Source organism: Saccopteryx bilineata, chromosome 1, assembly GCF_036850765.1.
Source record: "Saccopteryx bilineata isolate mSacBil1 chromosome 1, mSacBil1_pri_phased_curated, whole genome shotgun sequence".
NCBI classification, from domain to species: Eukaryota; Metazoa; Chordata; class Mammalia; order Chiroptera; family Emballonuridae; genus Saccopteryx; species Saccopteryx bilineata.
The window spans coordinates 158,628,814-158,656,564 of record NC_089490.1 but is presented as its reverse complement, the minus strand read 5'-3'; the positions used below and the strand labels follow the sequence as shown (position 1 = coordinate 158,656,564).

Here is a 27,751-nt window from a genome sequence, read left to right as displayed (position 1 = left end):
ATAAATCACCATTACTGTGGAACAGGTGGGTGATTAGAAAATTTTACTACTAACAGAGATACAAAAGTGGGCAGTAGGTATAAAAAGGTTGACTACCCCTGGTTTAAGTCATATTTTTCTCCGTACAGGTCTATGATAAGCAACTCAGGAGAGGCCAACTTCACCTCTTTTCCCAAAAGGATCCGAGCTGGGAAGATAAGGGAAATACAACTGATGATGTGAATGTTTGTGGATTTAGGGAGGTCCCCCCATAAAACACTTGAGATTCCTCTGCATCAACTGGGGCTGATTTTATTGTATATAATTTTATTATCCATAATTTTTTTCATGACCCATAATTGACAGAATACACCCATTAAATAATAAGAGCCTAGAGAGTGATTCTTAATTACAGGCCACAGAGTACCGGTCTTATTCATTCCTAGCTTCTTCCAGCTATATTAGCGATGGTTAAGCTGTCATGCTGGTGGCACTGAGCCCGACACCAGTAGGCGTGGAGACACATAACAAGGGTATATTAGAGTAGGGAAGAGGTGGTGGGCCAAGCATAAAGAGACGAATAACGTAAAGCTCTTTACTCTCCCCCTCTCTCCTGCCTGATGTTTCCCCATTTCACCCCCTGAGAAAATAAATTAAGCTAAAAACTCAAACCTGACTGCCTAAGTGCACGTGGGAGAAGAACGATTCAAAAGCAGCATCACCAAGATGATAAATTGTGATGCATCAGCCAAGCGATTCAGCAGCTAAGAGCTGATCTAGAGGGTTTGGGCAAGGGACCGGTGGTCCTGCTCTGCGCTGTGGTCGGTCCCCTCTGGTATGGGCAGGCCCAGGGCTGAGCCCAAGGCTTCAGGGAGGCAAGGTCCAGAAGGCCAAAGGGCAAGCAATGGGGGGGGGGGTTAGGAATTAAGTATCATATGAGGGCCAAACCAACTGACGTCTATGGTTTACTTAGAATAGTCATAATCCAGCGATGCATTTATGGTACTTACAAAATTTGCACTTCTCCCTTTAAAATTAAATCCTCTGAGCCCTGTTTGCTTAGTAGCGGGAGTAATCAAGTCATCATTCCCAGCAGACCACAGTCTTGACTGTGAATCATGTTATTTTCTCCTCATCTCTTCTTGCTCTCCTCCCTTCCCTTCCTTCGGCTGACTAAGGCAGATCTTCCTGCCTCTCCTCCAAAGTTTGATTTTTTAAAACACAATTATCACAGATTTATGCCTCCTATGCCAGATGCTGGGGGAGCCAGAGAACAGAAAAGTTACAAGGAGCGTGCTCAAAAACAATTCTTCTGACCTCAGGAATTGATAAAATAAGGAGGAGGCAGTGTCCACAGAAAATGTAGCTGTTACTGATAATTAGATTTTTTTTTTTAAAGGAAAATAAAGCCCCCAGGAAGAAATACTGCTCCAAATTTTCACTGGATTTTTCTTTTCTTCTAGGCTGATGATCTTCTCACACTTAACTTCATCTCCTGGTAGGCTGAAGGGAGGCCCTTAGAGATGATATAAAGCAGATTCTTCACTGTTCAGAGGAAGAAACAAAAACCCAGAGGACAAAGTGATTGGTCCAAGGTCACCCGGAACCTCTGAGCACCCAGCCCAGGTTCGTTTATACTTCACAAGCCTAGAAGCTTTCTTCAGGCTCCCTCCTGAAGAAGGGTGGGGACTTAGTTGCCCCTGGACTTTGGGCAACCAGTGCCTGGGCCCTCAAGCTGTACCTTGAAGGTAAGAAACAGGAAATCAATCCCTGACATACAGTTCTTCTCTAAACCCTTTGCTCTCACATGGTTTTCAAGTAGGCCACCCAAACTAGGCTGCCTACACCTGCCCAGCCCACCCATCTTCCCCCAGTGAGAGAGCCATCCTTCAGCCCCTTAACCTTGCTCCTGGCATTCAAACATCCTGCCAATCCAGAGTGGGTAGTCTGCTTCTTCTCCAAGACGTAGCTATACCTGATGGGCTTCTGGGTTGGACCTCTCTTTGCCAGGGGGGTGCTGTGATGGCTCCCATTCCTTGGTCACATTCAATCCCCTGGACAAAGGGAGTCCAAAACAAAGCTTCCTCCTGGCAGCAGAAGAAACTCGGGGTAGTTGGGGACAAGTGAGCCCCTTTGGAAACAGAAATGATAGTGTCATTTTCTAGGTTCCGTGCAAAATGAAAATGTGGGGCCCCTTGTTCAAGAATTGTTAAGAATGTCAAGGCTGCAATAGTGCGTCAAACCCAGTGTGGGGCTGCACGGCCCATGCAGCCGCACTGCTTGCCTGGGGCCCAAGGGGATGGGACAGTACTTGTTTAATGTCCAGGAATCAAGGAGACAGGAAGGCCTGATTCCGGGAATGAATGCTATATTCATTCTAATAAACATATTTCTGGCTCCTCTTGGCCAGCAGATCACGGGGATGGTTCGGAATGTTAGTATTTCAAACTTCATGTTTTCTTCTTTAGCACAATACCCCTCCCCATCCCACTCTCATTATTTTTCTACGTTTCTACTTCAATGAAACCAGAGGAGTGGCGTATGCTCAATAGGCTGAGGTTTAATTTGGACTGGGACCGGCCAGAAACACAGTGGACCCCTCGAACCCTGATGAGAGGGGTACGCAGCTGTGCACGGGAACTCAGGCTCGTCCCTCGTGGGGCGCCGTCCTTCAGCTCCGAACCCGAGGAGCGGTGCCTGTGCCCGGTGCACCCCAGGGCTTGTCTCCCTTGGAGACGGCGTGGCTTCTCGCGGTGCCGCTGCGCCTCCCCGCGCCCCCCGCCAGCGCTGCACCGAATTCCAGCACCACCGTGACCCCTCCCGCGCGGCTTCCAGAAAGCTCCTGGTGCATTCCCCGGCATTCTTTGGGCGTGAGTCAGGCAGGTTTGCAGCCAGCCCCAAAGGGGGTGTATACAAGGCAGAGCGCTATAAATACGTGCGCAGCACGGTGCTCACTACGCCGCGTCGCCAGGAGGAGCGCACGGGCACCACGGACCGGTGAGAGGTTCCTACCATTCCTATGCCTGCGCAGAGCCTCACCAGGACCGATGGGCTGGGGGGTTGGCGGGTTGGCAAGCAGGCGAGGGAAGGACAACCGCTAGTAGTCCTAGAGCCGTCAGAACTGCGCTGTGGATAGAGTGGAGGGAGCCTGGGAAGATAAGTGGCCAGAGCCCCATCACCAGGCACCGGAGCAGAGGACCAAATTGGTGGGGGCGGTGCACAGGCTAGGACTCAGCTTATCAGCTGCAACCATAATTCTGTGGGTAAATGGCACAGGTGTAATGATTCTCTTTTCGCAAAGATGGGGGAAACTGAGAGTTGGAGAACTGGTGTCTATTGCCGGAGGTCCAGGCTAATGAATGAGTGGGAGAGTACGCCTGCACTAGGGTCTTTCTGCAGCATCTTCCTTGTAAAGGTACCATCTCCGGTGGTGGTTGTCAGTTTGCATGCCTGAGTCATCCTGTTTGCTTCAGGATTTTCTTGTTCTCTGGGTAGTGTGTTTATAAGAATGATGGTTTGATTTAAGTGTATGTTGCAACCACTTAAATCCTACTCTTTCTGCTTCCTAATGCATTAGGGTACATAAGAGGAAAGTCACACAACCTCCGTCAGATGTCAGACGTCTGATTCAACCGTCTGGTTTTATAGATGATAATCTGAGGCCTGGAGCGGTTTAGGACCTTCTCCAAAGATAAACAGCAAATAGGTGTCAGAAATGAGATTAGAACCTTCTAGAATTTCTGGACCTAATGAAAAGAAAAAGCAACCGATTATTATTATTTTTAAAAGAGGAAGGTTAGGAATTTAAGAGTAAGAACAGATACTATAAAGGGATGCTCGTGGCAGTGTTCATTATAATAGTGGGAAATTACTATTTAAATGTCTAGTTTTGTAGGATAGCAAAATAGAGTATATCAGAAAATGGTCTATATTATTAGATCATCACAAAATTGTGCTTTTAAAGAGTATTTGCTTTAGTGAATGTAAAGAATCTGATTGTATACAAATGCATAGCAAATAGAAGGAGCTATACCACAGTGGTAATATTTGTCTCAGGATGGTGTGAATTACTGGTGCATTATTTTCTTATTTTTCTTTTTGGTTTGTTTTTTTACATTTGGGGAGGAAGTAGGTAGAAGCTTGGGCCTTGGGCTTCAATCCCTGCAGTTTATAAGCTGTGTGACTGCTTTGCTTAGGTCCCCGTGTCTTCCCCAGGCTCCCTCTGTGTGGTTTAAGGCCTCCTGGGGGAGAAGGCTGCCTGGCGATGGTGGGGACAGGAGGGCCTTGGCATGGCTCATCTAATCAGAGCAGTTGCCAGCCAGGCGCCTAGGCCAGGAGATGAGAGGGGAGGCACGTGAGTAGCCGTGCTGCCGCTGTTCTAGTGCTGTCCTGGGACTAACGGTATCAGTGTCACCTGTGAGCTTGTTAGGAATGCGGATTCTGAATCAGGGTCAGCATTATAAGAAGACCCCCTGGCCCCCGGTGCGTCAGAGGAACTTTAAAGTAGCAGGTCATTTCACTAAGGCAAAGCCACACAGTCAAGAAAGGACCAGGGGTGGCCCCGATGTGCCTGCTTTTGTTCCTCTGCCCCTCTCCAAATCGGCCACCTGCGCCCACTTCCCTGAGGGATACTGCCAATGATCACACTTGGTCCTATGTCAAATAGTGAAGTAATCAGGATTCACAGTGATTCTTTAAGACCCTGTGTTTACAAAACACCTTCACATCTCTGAGATCTATGCCAGGTCCATTTTATAGATGAAGAAACTGAGACTCAGAGACTTAAAGGGCTTGGTGTCAAGGAAAGAACACTGGACTAGGGGGTTGGGAGAGCTGGATTCTCATTCTGGGGTTGCCATGTGCTTGCTACGGGCCATGGGGAGCCCCATCCTGTCTCTGGGGTCGGCATCCCTTCTGGAGTGGAGGGATTGAGCAGAAGACTGAACTCCTTCTTGACTCTGAGGTCGATGTCTCCCTGTGAACCCCAGGCTTCTGCTGGGAGACCCTGTACTGTCTGCTGGGTCTCTGGGCTCCTCATCCAGTGCTCTTGCCTTTGGCTGCCCTCTCTCCCCTTTCTTTAGGACCCAATGCCTTGTCTTCTGGATTTCTCAGAAGTCATTGCTACCATGGACCTCACCAGGAATGGTGTATATCTCGCTGACTTTCTCTGGTGTGACCAAGGCTGTGTCCCTGCTTGAGGCGTTTCAGGCCTCAGTGAATAGCTAGGGCAGAACTTGATAGACTGGGACCTTCTGGGGGGCCTAAAACAGTGCCCTGGCTCAGCCTCCCACCCGTCTTTGGGGAAGGCACCGGTCCTCTCTTCCCTGCTCTAAATGCACTTTGTGCAGCTGGTTCCTGAACCACAGCCCTGCAGCCTTACTAATTACTTTCACAAAGGGTTTGCCTTATTAATGTTCTACCGAGTCTCCAGATGGGCCTGCTGAGCTGAGAGCAGTTTTTGGAGGTACAGAACTTCAAGAAGGGGGTACCCCGCCTTCCTGTTCTGTTATGAGAAATGGGCGAGTTCAGATAATCATTTTGGAATGAGGGACAGATTATAGGGGAGGGGCTTCTGTTTTATGCAACAACTTCGGCTTCTGGGAAAGGGTCTATTGTGTAAGACCCGGCTGTCCCCAGGCTCAGGGCAGCCAGCCCAGAGTGGTGGCAGGAACACCTTGGCAAGGCACCCTGCTGTGGATTTAGAGGGAATAGACCATGTGAAAGGGACCTGGCAAAGCAGAGGCACATGTCCTCCCAGAGGGACTGCTCCTGGGGAGGCAACGGGGCCCAAGTGCCCCTTTGTCCCAGTGTTAACCCTTTGACTTTGCCCCTTCCTCTCTATTTCCTGAAGACCATTGTCTTTCCTTCCTGGCTCTACTCTTTATTTTTACCCTTTATCTATGCAGCCTGGTGCAAGTCTCACACTAGGGGTGACAAGTGGATTTTTTTTCTTGTGCCCACCAAAGGGTTGTCTGTCGGTGCTGCAGACTCTTGAAACCAGGTTTAAGTGGTGCTGACGCTTGTTGGGAGAAGTGCTGTGATTGATTGGTGATGCTGCTGTGGGCAGGATTAGTGATTCTCTTGGGAGGTGGGGAGTTTGAGGTCTGGGATACAGTCCCCACTTGGTGCAGGGACTGAAGAGGGCCAGATGAGTGATCCAAGAGAGATGTTTTCAGGGTTTTTTTGATGTGGACCAGTATGATCAGATAGACACCTGTCTGGATGTGGAAAGTGTATGCACCTTGCTCAGGCATATTTAGCTATTATGGAGGAAGAGGAAGGGGAGGGGGAGGGGGAGGAGGAGGAGGAAAACTTGGACCTGAGCCCAGGGTTCTTATTCCAGAACTCTTGTTTCTTTTGTAGCAGGTCCTGTGGTTCCTCCCTGTACCCAGTGCCTCCCTTTTCTTTTGAAAGTGTCCATTGTCAAGTCTGATATTTTCTCCCAACCTTCCTGGGGATAAAAATGCAGTGATGTCAGCTGAGGCCCCCTAGCTAATGGCAAGGACTCTGCAGGGCTCCTGGGAAGCTGCGGCAGGCTGGGCCGGAAACCAGCAGGCTGTCTAGCTGTTACCATGACAGTGTCTTGCTCTCTACAAACAGAAGCGTGCTAAAATTCCAGAATTGGAGGAGGCAAGATGAAGACTCTACTGCTGTTGGTGGGGCTGCTGATGACCTGGGAGAGCGGGCAGGTGCTGGGCGATCCGGCAGTCTCAGATAGAGAGCTCCAGGGTAAGTAGACCACCACGCCCCTCTGCACATACCTCCTCCCTGTCAGGGCCCCAAAGGTTAAAGGCCATTTTATCCTGTGCATGAAATTGTGTTTGCCTGCTGTGCCCTTTTCTGAGCCTCTCCTTCCCGGCCACCGGGCCTAGGCTCTTTGTGGTTAGGCCGGCTTCCAAGCATCTGCAGGTGTATCAGAAGCCTTCTCTGGCTGCTGGGTCTCATTCGTTGGTTCCCTTTCTGGTCTGTGCAGCCCAGTGCCCACCCCTCCTCCATGACAGCCCCTGAAGTCTGGACCATTTGAGCCTTTGTGGAGCTCCCCTTTTTGAGCTTCCATAGGTACATGCATCCGCACCTTCTCACCCCGAAAACCATAGGGAAGGAAAAATACTATTCAATATGAGGCTCATCATCCTTCAGAGCCCGGCTGGTGGTCCCGTCTTTGCCAGGCCTTTCTTAAAATCCATCCTCCCCTCCCCTGACTCTTGCCCTCCCAGCTGACCAATCCTCTGGGTAGTAGTGAAGACCCCCAGCTTCGAGGTCAGACCCAGTATGAGTCTGGCCCTGCCACCCGCGTGCCGTGTAACCCTGGGCAAACATCTTGATCTCACTGTGCTGCTTTTTCCCCGGTTTGTGCCTGGAAACAAACCGGGATGGTGCCTGGAGTGTTAAAGGAAGTGCATGCGAGGTCCAGCTCGTTGCATTGGTCACGTGTTGTTATGTCTTGGTCACAGCCCCCTTGAGGAAGAGTGCTAGAAATTCACCTTTGTGTCTCTGTTACTGTGAATTGGAGAGAAGTTCAGATATTTGGTTAAACTGAATTCTAGAAAGACTTGTATCCAAAATAGAATATTCTTATTTTAATGGTTAAGTAGTTACTCTTCAAAGATATTTTTTTTCCCCTTGAAAATGTTCTTCTGCAGCTGGGTAGGCGCTGCGTCCAGTCTGTAGGGGTGTAGTGCCACCGCCCCCACTCTGGGGTGCGCCGGCTCCAATGGCGAGCATTTCTGAACAGCCGGTGCAGTCGATTCTCAGACTCTAGGTCCATAGTGAACCCGGTGATGGGAACCAATGTCAGGGCAAAGCCAGGGTCCGAAGGCTGCCAGCCAGAAGTTTCCCAGCCTTGACAGTCCCCGGACCCACTGCCTTTCTGACCGTCACAGCTAGGTCCAGGGTTCTATCGCCAGCGCCATCTCTTCCTCTCACTGTGTTCTACTTCCCTGCCCTCCTCTTGCAGAAATGTCCACTGAGGGGAGTAAGTACATCAATAAGGAAGTGAAAAATGCTTTCAAGGGTGTGAAACAGATAAAGAGCCTAATAGAACATACAAACGATGAGCGCAAGTCACTGCTCGTCAGCTTGGAGGAAGCCAAGAAGAAGAAAGAGGTAAGGGAGAGCTGGGTCACCATGCCCACCTCTGTCTCTCTGCTGGAGGGGCGGGAGGGGAGGGGGTCCTGGCTCCTTGTGCGGTGTTCTGCTAGGTTGCTAGGTTGACCCTCTCTGTCTTTCCAGGGCTGTCACCTGACATTGGGACTGTAGTTAAGAAATAGGGAGGGTTTATTTGCTTTTGAAAGCTTCAAAGGGTGAGAACTTGGATCTGCCTTTGTTAAAAGCCTGGCTCAGAGCCCAATATCCACATTCACTTCAATAGATTTTTTCAAACCCTGACTATGGACAAGCTCCAAGGTAGGCTTTGGAGAGCGTCTGTCACTGTGTAGGAAGGGAATGGCATCCTACCTTCCGAAAGCTTATCTGGGAGGTGCGATACGTTTGGGATTAAGCAAGCACTCATTGTATTGCCCATGTCTTTCTAGAGTTCTGGGCTACTTCATAGGGAGACATCTAAGTCCAATAGTGAACATAGTGACTCTAATCTGTGCTTGATGATTCAACAAAATGAAAACACTATAATTCAGTGAACGATTTATTTTAAAAATTGGTAGTCTTCTTAAGGGTATCCTAAAAACCGACTTCTGTTGCCACCCTACCCCTAATGAAGGAGGTGTGAAGAGGGGGCCCCCATATTCATGATCCACAATGCATAGCAAAAGCATTTAAAGGCTCTGAGAGGTTCTGCAGTGAGGAAACCTTTGTAACTTCACTTAAACTGGTGTTTTCCAAATCAAATTGACCAGGGAATTCTTTTTTATTTTTCCTGATAGCTTTTAGCACAATTTAATGGAAGCTACTTAAGGAACTGCTGGCCTGGCTGCAGCTCTAACACTCTTAGAAACTTTATGTTCTGTCTCAGCATCAGTATTAGTTCCCACTAGTCTATGAGAATCCCCAAATAGCTCATGTGGGAGGGGCAAGTCGTGTTCCCGAATTTTTATGGTTAATGTTGGAGTTTGATATCTAACCATCCGGATTTCATAGTAAAGTTTATCAAGTTTGGAAAATGACTCCATTTACTTCTTAGCTGAGGAATATGTGAACTTGAAAGAAAGGAGTGACCAGCGTAGCTGACGCTTCTGAACTGGCTCAGTAGGAGGTGTGGTGGCTGTTCTCAGCACGGAGCAGGGGACAGAGAGCAGGGTGAAGATCACATAACTTGAACTCCTCATGGTCAGATCTTTTTTTTTTTTTTTTTTTTTTTTTTTTCATCTTTTCTGAAGCTGGAAACAGGGAGAGACAGTCAGACAGACTCCCGCATGCGCCCGACCGGGATCCACCCGGCACGCCCACCAGGGGGCGACGCTCTGCCCACCAGGGGGCGATGCTCTGCCCATCCTGGGCGTCGCCATGTTGCGACCCTCCTGGGTGTCGCCATATTGCGACCAGAGCCACTCTAGCGCCTGGGGCAGAGGCCACAGAGCCATCCCCAGCGCCCGGGCCATCTTTTGCTCCAATGGAGCCTTGGCTGCGGGAGGAGAAGAGAGAGACAGAGAGGAAGGCGCGGCGGAGGGGTGGAGAAGCAAATGGGCGCTTCTCCTATGTGCCCTGGCCGGGAATCGAACCCGGGTCCTCCGCATGCTAGGCCGACGCTCTACCGCTGAGCCAACCGGCCAGGGCTCATGGTCAGATCTTTATGGTGATTTCATGATCTAATTAATTCTTCTTTGAAGAGTAATACACTCACTCATCAAGATTTTAACAGAGGAAAGTAGAGGTGGAAAAGTTTTCCCGTAATTCTTATACTTAAGGACAATTCACTGTTAACATTTGATTTCTTTCTTACTACTTTTTTTTCTTCTATGCTTTTTGACAAATCATGAATTTTTAATATAAAAAATGATTACTATAATATTAAAACTTATTATAAACATCTCATAATGATGTACTTATCTACCCTTTGTATGTACCACAATTCGCTTAACTTGTCTTCTAGTTTGGAGTATCTGAATTAATTCTAATGTGTGAATATATATATATATATATATATATATATATATTTGCCATAAATACATATGGGAACAAATGCTTTTAGGCATAAGGATTTGTCTTTTATCACAGGAATTCCTTGGCATAGATTCTTAAAGAATGATTGAGTCAGGTGACATGGGCGTGTTAGAGAGTCTGGGTGGTGGTTGTGACTTTCACTTGGAAGCTTGCCTATTCCTGTGGCATGCTGGGGACCATAGTTCCAGTGGAAAGGTAAGATTCAAGGAGCCTCCAGAAGCTTTGGAAGATGACATTTAAACACCAGAACTTGAGCATAGGAAGTGAGGTAGAAGTGGGAGGTAAATTCTGGGGTAGAGACTCTAGGTGCAGTGTCAGAGAAGGAGCTGTTCGCAGGGCGTCTAGTGGCTGAGGGGGACTAAGGAACAGCTGGGTCTTGAAGATGAAAGGATGTTTAAAGCTGGTGGGCAGGGAATTCCACATAGGCCAAAGAGGGAACGAATGAGCCAGAGCGGAGTGGGAATTGGCACTTTGTGTGGCCAGATGTGCAAAGGTCTGCCCCGGGGGTGGAGAGCCCGTTCCACTGCGTGCTGGGGAAGGTGAAGCCTGTGATTTCTGTGCGGCTAACCTGCTTCGTGTCCTGCTGCAGGATGCCCTAAGTGATACCAGGGATACTGAAACGAAGCTGAAGGCATCTGAAGGGGTGTGCAATGAGACCATGATGACTCTCTGGGAGGAGTGTAAGCCCTGCCTGAAACAGACCTGCATGAAGTTCTACGCGCGTGTCTGCAGAAGTGGCTCGGGGATGGTTGGCCACCAGGTGAGAAGGGGAAGCGCTGCCTCTGTGCAGCCTAGGCTCTGAGAGGAGAATGAGGAGAACCGAATGCAATATACTTCTGTTGTTCTGCACCCAGTTCCGATGTGTGGGAGTTCTCCGACATCAGCTGGGTGTCCTACAATTCAACTCAGTTATGACACTGTCTACCTGAGATAGCGTCAGATCCCGCAGGCGAGGGGCTCAGTTCCACAGAGCTGCTCCCCCGCCCCCTTCAGATGGTAATTGCAAGTCCAGGTTGTCACCTGTGCATCTGACTGTTGGGCTATAGATTGGAGGTTGCAATCACCCCCTCCTTAATTAATTTGCTAGAGTAGCTGATGGAACTCAGGGAGGAACATTTTACTTATTAAATTACAGGTTTATAATGAAAGGATCAGCCAAATGGAAGAGGGGAAAAGTGTGGGAAAGGGACAGGTAGCTTCTATACTCTTCGCCAGGTGCAACACTCTCTCTAAAGCTCCAAGTGTTCAACAAGCCCACAAACTCTCTGAACCTTGTCCTCTTGGGTTTTAATGGAGGCTTCATTAACATAAGCATGATTGATGACATCACTGGCCATTGGAGATTGATTTAACCTCTAACTCCCCCCCCCCCCGAAATCGGGCTGTGGGCCAGGAAGTTCCAACCCCTTGAACCACGGTTGACCTCCATAGCAGCCAGCCTCCTCCATCTTTAAGTGTTTTCCAAAAGTCACCTCATTAACATAGAAACACCTTTATTATTCTCGGCACAGGAGATTCCAAGGGTTTTTAAGAACTTTTTGTTAGCAAGGGTCAAAGGCCAAATATTTATTTCTTATTAGAAATCACAGTATCCCAGTTTCACTTCATAGATGCGGTTGTTTAGTTCCGGCTGCATTTGGGCCCAGAATGCCACTATCAGTTGGTAATGTCTGCTGTGAGTGCAGAAATAGAGAGTCATGAAAAGCAGCTGTGCCGGTTATTTGCCATCTCTTAGAACTCTAATCCAGCAGTTATTCACTGGAATACATAAACTGCTTCATGGTATGGCTGAGCCCTGTGTCCACCTAAGAAGGAGGAATTAAGAATTTATAGTACATTAATGTTCATGCCATCCTTCCCCGTGGGCCTCGATAGTTGGGAAGTTGGGATTCATGAATTTTGCTACCCACTGAAGACATAGCAATTGGTCTTTGGCCAAGCAGGGGTGGGTATCACTGGTGGCTAAAGAAGACAGCAGAAGCAGACTAATCTCAAGTGATGGGCCTTGTGACTCTCACGGCCTCACAGGTTTTTCTAAACTCTTCTCTGTTGGGATGAGTTGAATGGAAGGGCACTGGCCTAATGGTTCAGGAACCAGAGAGCCAGTCCTAGTGGGGTCTTCAGTCACAGGCGGTGGGACTCTGAGGAGACCCAAGTGCATGTAGAGCTGGGCCGGGCCCATCTCAGCAGGAGGTGCAGGAGGTTGGGACTCTAGTGAGCGTCTCCCAACTGTTCCCCACTCTGCCTGTCACAGCTGGAGGAGTTCCTGAACCAGAGCTCTCCCTTCTACTTCTGGATGAACGGTGACCGCATCGACTCCCTGCTGGAGAATGACCGGCAGCAGACCCACATACTGGACACCATGGAAGACAGATTCAGCCAGGCGTCCAGAATTATGGACGAACTTTTCCAGAACAGACTCTTTGCCCGGGAGCCCCTGGATCCCTTCCACTTTTCGCCCTTAGTCTCGTCCCCGAGGAGGCCTTTCTTCTTCCATCCCAAGACCCGCATTGTCCGAAATGTAATGTCTTTCCCCATGTTCGAACCCCGGAACTTCCAGGACATGTTCCAGCCCTTCTTTGACATGATACACCAGGCTCAACAGGCCATGGATGTCCACTTCCAAAGTCCTGCCTTCCAGTTCCCAATGGAGGACTTCACAGCAGGTCAGAAAGGTGTCTCATTCTTCCCTAAGAAGGGATGGGAACTAATGATTTATTGAGAAACCCATAAGGTGCTAAGAACTACTGTAGGGCTTGGCATGTGTCATCTTGATTTCCCTCCGGCAATGCTGTGAGGGTGGTGCTAACCCCATTTAAGGAAGACAGCATAGTGACAGAGACAGAGGAGCACGTCCAAGTTTTTGCAGCTGGTATAGTGGGACCTGGTCCAATCTAGCCCGTGGGACTTAGAGTTCACTGTGCCCCTTCCAGCAACTGGTGGGCATCACATTGACTCCTCCTTCTTGATCCCTTTCTCTTGGAAGCTCAGGTGGATTTTTCTGGATGCCATGGACACATATAATCTTAAGAAAGCTGTTCATGGCTGTAACTTAGGACCTCGTAGAGAATGGGCACACAATGAATATATTTTGAATGAATGAAGTCTAATATGGACGTGAAAAGCCAATACTTTCAGAAGTGATTTTCTTCATGGAACCAGTAGACATCACTTGGCCAACACCATCTCCTAAATGGTATAGTTGGACTGGCACCAGAGTTTGGCTTCAAATACATTGGAAATAGAGGAGGTTGTTGAATTGAACCAACATCTACTGCATATCCATATCGAGGGAGCCCTGTGTTCTAAGGAAGCTGTAAGGAGAATCCCACTCCTGCCTTCAAGGGGCTTGCTGACAGGCCACGGGGAGAGTAATAGGTCAGGTAAAATGCAGAGCAAAATGGGTTTTGGTGCCAAAGCGATGTGCAGATATTTTGAGGAATGTGGTGACTGGAGAGGGCTTATTAGGTGGAAATGGTGGGTGGGGTGACCATACCCAGCTGGGGAAACCCTAGGAAGTACCTTCTGGTCCTTCTTTAGGGACCTCTGACCAGAGACCTGTGTCTTCAGGCCAATTCCAACCTGCTCTGCCTGCAGCACCATCTTGAAGGGCCAGACAGCAGTGTGGAAGGGGTCAGGGAGTTCGGGATGGCCTGTTACTCTGTTGCTCTGTATGGCCCCTCAGCCTGACTCCCTCTTCCTGTGTGTCTCCAGGCGACAACAATAACCGCTCAGTGTGCAAAGAGATCCGCCACAACTCTACAGGGTGCCTGAGGATGAAGGACCAGTGTGCCAAGTGCCAGGAGATCTTGTCAGTGGGTGAGTCCGGGAGACCTGGGTCCCTGGCACCTCAGTGGGGCTGCCTTTATGGGTTAGCCTTGCTGCTTTCTAGCTGTGGCCCTGGGGGAAGTTCTTTACCTCCCACGGCCTGGGCCCCTTATCTGTAGACAAGGGTTAGGATGCGGAGGTGTCCCTGAAGTTGGGAAATAGTATATAAAGTGCCTACCAAGTCATCCAGCACATGCTCAACAGGAAGTCATGGGAGGGGTTGCTCTACTTTTTTAAAAAGCAATCATCTTTGATTTTCATTAATCTTTTCCCAGGGCCAAAAATAGACATCCTCATTTTTTTTCCTGCAGATGATGACATTTTAAATAGTATGTTTTCCAGTTAGCAGACATGTACCATGTGCCAGGCACTGTTCTAAATGCTTTGCAAACAGTTATTTCCTCAGGATGACCCTGGATTGGGTACAATTAATGTCCCTATCTTACAGAAGTAGAAACGCAGTCAAAGAAATGTTAAGTGACTTCTCAAGATTACAGGACACCCATGTGGGGGAGTTAGGTGTTTGGGATGTGTCCTTAACCAGGGCTTTGTGTTCTGTCCCCAGCACACCTGGGCCACTAATGGTGGTCCCTTAGCTGCCCTGCAACATTGTGTTTGGTTGGTTGGTCCCCGAGGCAAAGGAAATAGCTCCCCTCAGTTTTATTGGATCTGAACATTGGCTAGTTTCTTCCTACTTTGAGATTCAGCTCTAAAATCATCTAGAATACTTCCTGACCCAAAATAATGTATGCTTTAAAAGAGTTATTTCCCTCACATATAAAGGATCAATATTGTGGCTTTGCTCTTATTTAATACATTTGGATTTGCCAAGGTAGGCCTTCAGAGTCTGATTAAATATTCTAGCCTCATTCCTGTAATTTTAGAAGCCACTGCAAAATAAATACAAGTGGTATAGGAGGCTGATGGACGAAAAAGTGATGAGTACCCAGCCAAGCTTCATGGGCTGTTCCCATAAAATATCATCATTAGAATAGCATAAATGACACAGTACCTCACATCAAGAAAGTTAGTCATGTTGAGGCGAGAAGAAAAGACATACAGTTGCCTAGGCTCAGATTGGCACTCCTGGCACTGATCTTAATGGTCACTGGTCACAGCTTACCTAAACAGCCACCTTCTTTTCGATATTGAGGAACACTTACTACCTCTTATTTAAGGTTCTTGTGACCATATAAGCAGACACTGCCCAGGAACACCAGACTAGAATTTCTGTTTCCTCACTCTTGACGTTTTGGACCAGACCATCCTTTGTCTTGTGTGCCATGTGGGATATTTGGCAGTATCACTGGCCTCTACCCACTAGATGCCAATAGCTACCTCCTTCCTGAGTGTGATAACCGAAAGTGTTTTCAGACCCTGTCAAATATCCCTTGAGGGCAGTAACTGCCCCCATCTCTAGACCTAGTCTCAATGACTTTTCTAATTATTTCCTAGTACTATAAAAGAGTTGTCAGTAATTCTATTTCTTGCCCCCCCAACATTTATTTTATTGCAATACCAATGATTACATGTAATACAATCATTTGATGTAACTGATTACATATAATCATTCAATAGAAATGATGGCCATTCTTTAGTGTGAAAAGACTGTCTTTCCCCTGACTTGCTTGGTTTTGATGTGCTCTCCTTGGAATATTTTGAGAAATTTAGGGAGAGAAAAAAAACAGTAGTTTTTAGAGAGTCTGGGTAGTTGCCAGCTCTTATCAATCTGACAATCCACAGTGGGTGCTCAGGAACCAAAAGGCATGAACACTATCTTCCCTGCCCTCCTGGTGAGCTTGGTGAGCAGCCATGGTGGTCGGTGGGAAACCAGGACCCCCAGCCACCAGACTGCTGTGCTTTGTGATCCGAGAGTCTGGTCAGCTCTTCTGCTGAATGAATCTTGGGGCCAGAATTTCCAGCTCTACAGCTATGCCCAAAAGACAAGCATGGGGAAGTTTCCAGACACACAGAATCTGAATAGGAAGAGCCTAAGTTCAGGAGTTAGAGCCCTGGGTTCAATCCTGGTTCCACGAGTAGTTTATCACTTCAAGCGAGTGATTGACTTTTGTGGGCCTCAATTTCATCACTGGTGAAAAAAAAATTCACTATTGGTAGTTCTAGAATACATCTGATTATTATAGACAATGGATATCCAAAGCACTTATGTGGTGTCTGTCTGATATGTAGCGGGTGCCACTCAGACAGTAGCTACACGTGACGTTGCCCCCTCTCTGGAAGTGATTCCTGGAGGAACGAGGCCAGCGCAAGTGGCACGAGGTCTGAGCACACAGACACTGAGAGCTGAGAGCTGTGCTTCTCTGAGTGTGGTCGGCGCTGCTCGCCACAGCCTCCAGCGATGTCCCTAACACACTGTTCATTCAGTTCAGCTGACCCTGTTTTCCAGAGTGAAGCCATGTGTTGAGTTACGGTCTGGTCTTTATTTCATCACGACGGATGACAGTTTGGGGGACCAGCCCCAGCGCTGTTCAAACACGATTTCCATTCGTGTTTCTTCCTTTCTCGACTTTCCCTTCACATGACCGCCTTCTGTGTTTTCGCATCTCGGGGCAGACTGTTCAGCCAGCAACCCCGCCCAGAACCTGCTGCGGCAGGAGCTGAACAGTTCCCTCCAGCTGGCGGAGAGGTTCAGCAGGGAGTACGAGGAGCTGCTCCGGTCCTACCAGCAGAAGATGTTCAACACCTCCGCTCTGCTCAAGCAGCTGAACGAGCAGTTCAACTGGGTGTCCCAGTTGGCTAATCTCACTCAAGGCGAAGACCAGTATGCTCTCCAGGTCACCACGGTGAGTCTTGTCCTAAAGCTGGGGGCCCAGGGTGTGGCCTGGAGACAATGTGACCCTCCCTGGGGGTAAAATGGGATGATGATAATAAAAGGGACACTTATGCTTTTCATTGAGCATTTGTCCTATGGCAGGAAACAGAAGGCCTTTGCATACATCATTGTGTGGAAGCCTCACCACGCAGGGTTCCAATGTTATGACTCCATTTTACAGATGAGGAGAGAGAGAAAGAGGTTCAAAAGCTTGCTCAAGGTCAGATAACTGATAGGTGACTCGCCTGGGCATCGGAACTGGTCTGCCTGACTGTGACCCTGAGCTCTTTCCACGCAGCTGCCTCGCTGCCCTGGGCCGAGTGGGAGAGCTCATGGTTGGTGCGTCCTTCTCTACCAATGATAAAAGCCTCCCTCTAGCCCTGAGAACCTTCTTGTGTTCTTTCCCTGACTCCTGTTCTATCACAGCCAGGCCAGTGGCTTCCCAAAGAAAACATGGTGGCTTGGAAACCATTTTGCACTCTGTGGGGCTCCCCCTGAGCTGGTCACTTGTGGTGACATTTACATCCACCAAGTGTCTCTGAATGAGGGCATTTCCTTTCAGCGAGTTGTACCCATGTCGAGATTAGTAAAAAGCAAAGGGGTCAATGGTCCAAATGTAAGCTGGCCTTTTGTTGCAAAATGAGTCCAGTGTGGCCGCCCTTCTCTCCCCTTTCTTCCCAGGTGGCTTCCCGCTCTTCTGACTCCAGCGTCCCCTCCGGCTTCACTAAGGTGGTTCTGAAGCTCTTTGATTCCGACCCCATCACCGTGACTGTCCCAGAAGTCTCCAGGAACGATCCTAAATTTATGGAGACCGTGGCAGAGAAAGCCCTGCAGGAGTATCGCCGGAAGTACTCGTGAGTATCCAGGCCTCTGCTGCGGCCCTTCTGGGCCCAGCAGGTCCCTGGGAGCTGGGGAAAGGGCTGAGTTCCCAGGCTGCAAATGACGGCAGAGCCCAGATGGAGCCAGGAGAGCACTGGGACTTTCCATCTTCCTTCGGAGGCGGTTCCTTCCTGGTTGATAAGAATGCCTGTCGGTTGCCGTCTCTGATCGAATGTAGTGCCCTCACCTTCTTCCGCCTTCCCACTTCTTTTTTCAGGGAGGAGTGAAATGTAAATGTCACTTTTCCAAGTCTGTGGGTGTCTGAATCCAGCTGTCCTGAAATGAACCACAGACCCCCTAGAGAGAGCTCTGCATGTCACCAGGTGGCCGGGCCCTGGCCTCGAGGCCCTCCTGACCCTCTCCAGCGCCGGCTCCCGCCCACTATTGCTTGCCCTTGCTGATCATGAGATGAACTTCCCTTGCATGTCACTAACTCAATAAAGCTGCCCGTATGCTCTGGAGTGTTCTCCTTTCCTGCTGGGTTTCTCTACCTCCCATACACCTTCCTTTTGGTCATAGAAAATAAAAGGAAGAAGTGGAAAAGAAAAGGCAGTGGCTAACCTGACATGGAGGTATCAGACAGTTGAGAATAAAAGGAGTGTGATGATCAAGTTGATCCAGTTCAAGGATTCTTTCTTTTAGGATGAGAGATGTATTCTGATAACCAACTAAAATATTTTTCTGAAAAGTGAACCTTTTCCTTCTCATGATAAAACTTGACATATTCTGAATGGGTGAGGGGAATCTCCTGAAGGAATACATTGAAAATTAGCGTGAGAAAGGGGTAATAATAACACATACCTAGTATTTTAATACATAATTGGTATTTTTCCTTATGGAAACTGTAGTGCAGGAGTCCCCAAACTACGGCCTGCGGGCCGCATGCAGCCCCCTGAGGCCATTTATCTGGCCCCCGCCGCACTTCCAGAAAGGGCACCTCTTTCATTGGTGGTCAGTGAGAGGAGCATAGTTCCCATTGAAATACTGGTCAGTTTGTTGAGTTAAATTTACTTGTTCTTTATTTTAAATATTGTATTTGTTCCCATTTTGTATTTTTACTTTAAAATAAGATATGTGCAGTGTGCATAGGGATTTGTTCATAGTTTTTTTTTATAGTCTGGCCCTCCAACGGTCTGAGGGACAGTGAACTGGCCCCCTGTGTAAAAAGTTTGGGGACCCCTGCTGTAGTCCCTTAAAAAACAAAATGAAGCAGTTTTTGTTTTAGTTCTATGAGCTTGGAATCCCTGTGCCACCTTCTTGACTGTGGCATTGTTTGTCAGCCCATACAACCTTTGACTCTTCCCCCTCAACCACAGGAATTTCTCCTCTGTTAGGGTTTTTCCTGGTGATGAATTCACCACTGTGAAATGTGGCTGAGCTGCAGTACTCTATGCAGCCAGCAGGTGACCCTGACTAACCATGGAGTTTATCTCAAAATTCAATCATCAAGCCTTAGGTAGAGGGTTGGTGTTCCTAATCCCCATATCATTCAAGGGTTAACTGTATTCCTTAATTATAGAACTCTGCTCAAAACAACAACAACAACAAAAACGTATGCTTGCATCTCAGTTTTGTAGCAAAGACTACATGTAAATTAATAGCTATAATAATTTTAGTTCACTATCCCTTGTCTCTCTCTTTTAAGTTATAAATACCTCTGCCGCCTGACCTGTGGTGGCGCAGTGGATAAAGCATCAACCTGGAAATGCTGAGGTCGCCGGTTCGAAACCCTGGGCTTGCCTGGTTAAGGCACATATGGGAGTTGATGCTTCCAGCTCCTCCCCCCCTTCTCTCTCTCTCTGTCTCTCTCTCCTCTCTCTCTCTCTGTCTCTTCTCTCTAAAATGAATAAATAAAATAAAATAAAAATACCCCTGCCACACAAGCAACAAACTCTAAACCTTAACCTATGTCCAAAGAAGCTAGTAGTTTAATATTTCTATCAGTAAAATTCAGAGTAAAGTTAGTATGATTTACTTAATGATACTCATAAACTAGGGCTATGGGTTCAGAAAGCATTAGATAAAATAACTGCAATTGTAAATTATATACTATATTAATGTCACACATCATGTTTCAAAAATTATTTTGTTTTCCATTGTGATGTTGCTAGATTCTGCCAGTCATTATATATCTATTTGTTGCTTCTTTTTATGAAACTCCTTAAACTATTCTAGACTAGCACCTGGAGAGACAGAGCCTCCTCTCTCCCCTTTGCACAGTGGCCTGGTTTGGGGGTCTTTAAATGTCCTTCAAATCTGATGGAAGTTCCAGCCTAAAGCAGTAGACAGACTGAGGCAGGACACGAGGTCATCAAGATATGGGAACAAGATATTGGTAATTCTGGCAGGGTGGCTGGATAATGAACCCTTGGTTTCCAGGAGTCTTGTGGCAAAGGGGAAACAGGCCTTGATGTTCCGAGAAGAGAGGACTTGCATCAGCCTCGGTGGCATCGACCTTGCTGTGAGCCCCTGTGTTGACACTTGACTGGCCTCTGCCAGAAAATCATAATAACAGAGAATCTCTGATGACTAAAGGGTGGAATGCCCCCAGAGTTGTGCAGTGTGCAGCTGGTGTAACTGTAGCCAGCAGCAGTAGCACCTGGGCCAATTTCTTCCTGTAACCCATTTAGGTTCCACAAATGCCCTCAAGGGGTTGTTTATCCCAAGTTCCAGAGGCTTCCAGGAGCAGCCCTGATTAGAGAAGTGTCGTGTAACCAGGAAGGACTGGATGGGAAAATACCTAAACCTAATTCCTATGAGAAGAACCTCTGGTTGCCTGCCCTTCGGTGTGAAGTAGCAGCAATGGGGGAACTGGTGGGGCCAGTGTGTGTGTGTGTGTGCAGGGCAGAACTCGCCACCCAGTGGTGGGGTTGGGGGCCATGGAAGGGCCATTGGCCTCAGACTCAACTCTCCTAAAGGGCCTCCAAGAGGCTTTTGATAGCATCTCCCCTGGGGTTAAACCACGATCACAGAGGCAAACGGACAGGGTTGAAGGAAAATGCTCACAGTCATCCTGGGGTGTACACAGGGAATATAGTCAATAATATTACAGCTGCGTATGGTGCCAGGAGGGGACTGGAAATATCTGGGGGGGGACGACACTTTGTAAAGAATGTGATTGTCTAACCATTGGGCTGTACACCTGAAACTAATACAAAATAATATTGAGCCTGACCAGGCGGTGGTGCAGTGGATAGAGCATCGGACTGGGATGCAGAAAACCCAGGTTCAAAACTCTGAGGTCTCTGACTTGAGTGCAGGCTTATCTGGCTTGAGCACGCGCTCACCAGCTTGAGCACGGGGTCACTGGTTTGAGCATGAGATCATAGACGTGACCCCATGGTCACTGGCTTGAAACCCAAGGTCGCTGGCTTGAGCAAGGGGTCACTCGCTCTGCTGTAGGCCCCCCCTCTGCTGTAGCCCCCCATCCCTTGGTCAAGGCACATATGAGAAAGCAATCAATGAACAACTAAGGTGTCGCAATGAAAAACTGATGATTGATGCTTCTCATTTCTCTCCCTTCCTGTCTGTCCCTATCTGTCCCTCTCTCTGTTTCTCTCTCTGTCTCTGTCAAAAAAACAAAAACAAAAACAAAATAATATTGAATGTAAACTATAATTGAAAAGTAAAATTAAAAAAATAAAAAGGAGGAAGAGAAAGGGCTGCTCAGGACAAAACGATCAAGTAAACAGACAAATGTAGTATTTGCTGAATAGGGATCAGTATCCTCTAAAAATCAGCTCTTGTCTGTCCTGGCCAGATAGCTCGGTTGGTTAGTGTCGTCCTGAAGCACAGAGGTTGCTGGTTTGATCCCCAGTCAGGGCACAGACAGAAACAGGTTGATGTTTTTGTCTCTTTTCTCTCTCCCTTCTTCTTTCCCTAAAATCAATCAATACATATAAAAGTAAATAAATAAAAATCAGCTTTTACCTTAGAGCCCTAATTTAGGCACATATATTGTAAAATACTTCAATGTAAACATTAGTTTTCAGTAAAACAGTCACATATATACTTGAAAAGAGGACTTTCTAAGTAAAACTTTAAAAATAGGAAATTTAAAAACACCTGAATACTTCTGTGTAAGGAATAAATGTGTGTTACCTGGCTAGGTAAAATGTTTAAGTGGTCGGGCTTAACGTAAAAAATGTTAAAAAGCTATGCATTTTATTATTTGTGGTTATAAGTATAACACATTCAAGTGGTCTCAATTCAAAAAAGAAAAGAAAATGCTCACCATGTAACAGCTCCTTTGTCCCACCCAGAGGGGGCTGGAGACTCAGACTGACGGGGGCCTAAGGAGGACCCAGATGCCACTCTCTGAAGGTGCCCGAGGGAAGTTCAAGGCCTGTCCAAAGAAACCATTATTGACTGGCCCAGGCCCCTTTCCTACTCTGCTCTGGGGGACTCTGAATGGGAGGGGGAGGAGGGGGAGAGTCCTGCCATCCCTCCTCCATCCCTCCTCCTCCTCCTCCTCCTCCTCCTCCTCCGATGGGGAAGGGGAAGAGCTGTGTTTGGATATGAGATGGAAGTTCCAAAGTGAGCTGTTTGTTGACTGACTGTGACCTTTTTGAGGCATTAAACAATCTTCTTAAGATGTTATCAAGTGACGAGAACAGCGGTCAGAATGACTAAACTGGTTTCCAGTTTGTGCCTCCAAAGGAGTTGAAACTCCACAATAAACAGATTCCGGTAACTCTTATTCAAAGCCAAGCTTAAAGTTTAGACATGAACTATATAGGGGAGAGAAATTGGGAGTGTAGCTGTAAAAATAATAGGGACCATTCGGGCTTGCAGCTGGTGAGTGGCAAAGTTGGGATTGACCCCAGGTCTGATTCCGGGCTCCATGAGGCCCTCAATGCCACCTTTTATGTGTCCAGAGCTTCCTATCTCAGTATCTTATCTAGACCCAGCATTTGCTGGTATATTCTAGCTGCAATAACAGAATAGTGTGGCAAACCCAGGAAGTATTAAATATTCTAAAAACAACTTAAAAAGGTCTTGGGTCTGCCGGGTTTATGAATAGAACTGATGATTACCAAATCAGTCAATATGATTACAGTAAATGCCAGACCACGTGAAAGGTTAATAATAATAAACTCTCTGTTTATCTCTGAGATAGTCTCAACCCCTCAGTCATAACCCTCCTAGCTTATGACACTGCTCAGTGTGGGGCGGGCAATCGTGGAGTTTGTCCAGCTCCTCTTGCCTGCCCGCCTCCACAGAGAGCTCCCTGATGACCGGCAGCTGTCTTCAGCCTGCTCGTGTTCATTTACACAAAATCACAGAGCTGCACTGACAGCATGAAAAGATCATTCTCCAAATTCAAACCTGTTCACCTGCCCAGAGTGTGCAAGGTTATTAATTAGCCTTTAAAATAATATCCTGCAATTATCTGGAGCACAGCATAACATCATCTGATTCTGTGAAAGGGCATTCTTTTGTGGATGTCAAAAATGAAAGCAAACTGAAATTGTGATAATTCTGTTTTGGAATTGTCTGGAAAATGCCTGGCCCTTTCTTGACCTCTGTGAAGCTCTGCCACATGGGGAATAAGCCAGTGTAAAACCAAGATCAGCCAGGCTTATGTATTTAGTGCAAATTTGTTCAGACACAGCCTTGTATTTTTCCCCTTTTGTGTATAGGTCCCTCAAGGACCCTTGGGATTAGGGTCCTCACAGCTATTTTCCCAGTTTACTGTCTTCCGTCTTTGGAATACAGTAGCTCCTGCCATTGGCTTCATTTTGCTAACTGGAGACCTAACCTACAGGTAGGATCCTTTTTGCAGGGCACCAGACACATGCCTTCTAATCTGAAACGTATTGTGGCCTAGAGACCCTTCCCTTTCAGCCACCCCACCCCACCCCGTGCCTCCCTCGGGGTGCCATTCTTAGCCACTTTGTGATTTGGGACTAGCAGGCCACACACAAGGGAGGCTGCTGTTTCTTCCTGCGTAACTCAGCTGGGTCTGCACAGCTGCCACCAGGGGGCGCCTTGAGTTCTGGGGCTGACCACGGATGCTGACCTCGAGAGAAGGACCCGAGTTGTCCTGTGCGGTGCCCTCACTCCTGTCAGCTCCACCTATTCGCCTCCCTTTATCTATCCTCTGGGCCCAGCCCATGCAAGTGGCCAGGCTGACTGGGACAATTTAGGGATATCCCTATGCAGAGACAACTACAAGTAGAGTGAGCGGGCATCTGTCTTGGGCCTTTAAATGTCCCACATCCTTGCGTTTTGGAAGGCTTTCTGAGGGGTGGTGCATTCCTCTTGGGACCCTCAAAGCACCCCCAGACCCCTCCCTTTCTGCTAGCACCTGTGGAGTGCAGGGGCCAGGGGTCTGCCTGAGGGGAGAACTTGCCCACAATTCACCTTCTCTACTTGGTGACATTTGCATGTCTCCTTTTGGCTTGTAATCTCTCACCCCAAATTCAACTGTGAGAGCCACTCATGGCACAACAGCCCCTGTGCTGTATTCTGATAAGTTTCGCACTGGCCCAGGTGACACCCTTCCTCCTCCTCCTGTCCTATTTCTTTTTAGATGCTACTGTACACTGGTAGAGGTCTAGTCTTAGAACACCTGACTCCAAGTCTCCTGAGATGAGGGGACTGTTTGCACAGGGGGCAGAGCTGGCTTATCCTACTGGAGGCTCAGACAATTAGGAGAGAGGGGACGCCAGCCAGTGGGAACCTGGAGCAGAAGTAGAAAGAAGGAAGTGAGGAAGGAGAGAAAAACTGGTCCCTATAGGCTCAGTACACACCACTCAATATCAAAAGGATCCTGCAATGAGTATTTTTTGGAAATGGTGACCTTCATGCATCAAAACACTCCATATCAAAGGAAGAGTAAATTATATTCATCAAAAGCCTGAACCAGAAAGGGTATCTGGACTCTCTGGTAATTAAAGAGTCTATTTCTAGAACATCCTTTTGGCTTAAGGTTCCAGGACTTAAAGTTTTACTAAACTTTAAGGTTTCAGATTTAAACCATTGTGGTATGTCCCTTAATGTCTGTACTTCTCCCACTGGGGTATATGCGAGATGACAGAAGACCACAGAACAAGCATGCCACTCCTTCCTAGAGCAGAAATGTCATTCAAAGATTTGGAAAAGAAAACACTGCTTAAAAGTTTAAAACACAGTTACATAATGGAATAGGACTCAAAAATCATAGATTTTAGCCTGATCAGGCAGTGGCACAGTGGATAGAGCACTGGACTGGGATGCAGAGGATCCAAGTTCGAAACCCTGAGGTCGCTGGCTTGAGTGTGGGCTCACCAGTTTGAGCGTGGGGTCTCTGGCTTCAGTATGGGATCATAGACATGACCCCATAGTCACTGACTTGAGCTCCAAGGTCATTGGCTTGAAGCCCAAGGCCACTGGCTTGAGCCCAAGGTCATTGGCTTGAGCAAGGGGTCACTCGCTCTGCTGTAGCTCCCCCTACCCCCATCAAGGCACATATGAGAAAGCAATCAATGAACAACTAAGGAGCACAACGAAGAAATAATGCTTCTCATTTCTCTCCCTTCCTGTCTGTCTGTTCCTCACTGTCCCTATCTGTCTCTCTGTCTGTCTCTGTCACAAAAAAAAAAAAATCATAGATTTTAACAGTTAAAGTCAAGTTATCAAAATTACCAGGCTGTGAGACATTCTTTGGTTGAAAGATTTGAAGGCACTGCTTTTCCTAACTTGCTGTGTGATGCTGGACAAGTTTCTTCACCTCTCTGAGCCTTGCTTTCCTCATCTGTAGAACATGAGAGTGATTTGGACTGCATCATTTCCAAAGCCTCAGGGTTTAGCTTGCTATGCTCAACTTTGTATTTGCATTACCAGTCCGTCTCTTTATCTATCAGTGAGGGTCTTCCAGAGAAACGGAACCCAATGCATAGATGCGTATTAGGTATCGGCTCACGTGATTTCCCAAGCCTGAGATCTGTTGGGCAGCCCCAGAAACAGGGAACTCGGTCAGGAGCTTTTGAGGGAGAATTTATTTTTTTACCAGAAGCCTTAATTTTTGTTTTTAAGGCCTTTCAACTGATCGCATAAGACCCACTTACATTATCGAGGGTAATCCCCTTTCCTTAAAGTCAACGGATTGTAGATGTTAACCACACCTACGAAGTACCCCACAAGCAGCACCTAGGTTAGTGTTTGATGAAATAACTCAGTGTGACAGTCTAGTAAGTTAACACATGAGACTAACAGTCACACCTGGTGGTGGTGAGCAGGGCTGCTTTTGTGGGGACATGACCTGAGCAGTATTCATAGGGACAATGTACTTAATTTAATGCTGTGCTGTCCCTTCTTGAAATTCCTGTTTCACACTGGGCCCTGCAGACGACATAGCTGGTTCTGCTGAAAGGCCCGTTCTCGCCCTCACGGCCACGGACTTGTGTCTGCTGGCTGAGCCAGCCCCTCGGGGAAGGTCTGTCCAGTATCCAGCCACAGCTTCACGCTGTGCAACTTCCCCGAAACTCATCATATTCTCCCTGGTATCTGTTCAAAGTCTTGTGCATGCCAGTCTTGTTTTCCTAAACTAGAATATACATTTCTTTGTTTTTGTTGGAGTAAAATAATATATAACATAAAATTTACCATTTTAACCATTTTTCAGTGTACTGTTCAGTGGCATTAAGTACGCTCTATAGTTGTGTAACCATCACCACCATCCATCTCCAGAGCTTTTCCATCATCCCAAACTGAAACTCTGTCCCCATTAAACCCCAACTCCCCATTTTCCCTCCCCCAGCCCCTGGCAATGCCCATTCTACGTTCTGTCTCTATGAATTTGATTACTGTAGCTACTTCATAGATGTTTGTAACTGGCTTATTCCACTTAGTATAAGATCCTCAAGGTTCATCTAGGTTGTAGTATGTGTTGGAATTTCTTTTCTTTCTGGGACTGAAGAATATTTCATTGTATGGATATGCTACATCTTCTTTCTCCAATCATCCGCCAGTTGATGTTTGGGTTGCTTCTACCTTTTGGCTATTGTCAATAATGCTGCTAGAAACATGAGTGTGCAAATGTCTCTCTGAGTCCCTGATTTTGGTTTTTCTGGGTGAGTGCCCAGATGTGGGGTTGCTGGATCATGTAGTAATCAATGGCTGCTCCATTTTATTGCAATCCCACCAGCAGAGAACAAGGATTTGAATTTCTCCACATCCTTAACAATGCATTATTCTCTCTTTCTCTTTGATAATAGTTATCCTAATGTGTATGAGGTGGTATCTCATTGTGGTTTCCTTTGCATTTTCCTAATGATTAGGGATGTTGAGCACTTTTCATGTGCTTATTGGCAATTTGTATATCTTCTTTGGAGAAATATCTATTCAATTTCTTTGACTATTTTTTGTTTGTTTTGTTGTTGAGTTCTAGGAGTTCTTTACATATTCTGGATTTAACTTCTTATGAGCTATAGGGTTAAAATATAAATTTCTTGAGGCCAAGAACCTGTTTTAAGCTTATTTAATTCCCCCAAAGCACACCTGGTAGATGTTCAGCGGATACTCCATGAAAGAATAGGTGTTGGGTTAGAGGTGAATTGAAATGTGTGCAAAAAGAATATGAAGAGCATTTATGAAGCAAGTCCAGACCTGTTACCCACAGAGGGAAGCCAGGGAATCAGTGAGTCCCAGAGGATTACCTCAGAGATGAAGAAGACGGAGCAGAGAGTGAATAAGTCTTGACCTTTATTTAAAAAAAAAAAAAAAGGCAAAGAGTCACATTTTCCTACCATCCCCTGACATAGACACACTGCAGGTGAAGTTACAGGATGTCGGATGGACAGGTTATCCCATCTGGGAAGGGCAGTCCCCAGGCGGGGCACTCACCTGAGCACTTGAAAGACAGAAAGCAGAGCACAGAACGCATGACTTCTGTACCCAAACACATACCAGTAGTGCCCTTTCTAAGAGGGTTGGAGGTAGGACGCTACCAGTAGCAGGAGGACCCTGTGAATGACGGAATCCCTCAGCTCCTTGGCAAACATAACATTTTAGGGCTTCCTACCTCCTGGGGAAACAGAATGTGGTGTGTGGCGATTGTAGGCTCGTGAAAGGGGGCACTGCATGAAGCTGTAAGTGGGGATTCGGGTTCTCTTTCTCGCATGGGTTGCT

At 47.3% G+C, this 27,751-nt stretch overlaps 1 protein-coding gene across 1 annotated transcript; it reads left to right on the top strand.

Moving 5' to 3' along the window:
* The first annotated feature begins 2,830 nt into the window (after positions 1 to 2,830).
* CLU (clusterin) lies at positions 2,831 to 18,099 on the top strand. The gene is made up of 9 exons (XM_066278572.1): positions 2,831 to 2,976; positions 6,580 to 6,708; positions 7,937 to 8,085; positions 10,688 to 10,858; positions 12,353 to 12,764; positions 13,813 to 13,917; positions 16,501 to 16,730; positions 17,441 to 17,613; positions 17,856 to 18,099. Exons 2-9 carry the CDS (start codon positions 6,615 to 6,617, stop codon positions 17,863 to 17,865), a joined length of 1,344 nt encoding a protein of 447 aa, XP_066134669.1. The 5' UTR covers positions 2,831 to 2,976; positions 6,580 to 6,614; the 3' UTR covers positions 17,866 to 18,099.
* The last annotated feature ends 9,652 nt before the right edge of the window (positions 18,100 to 27,751 follow it).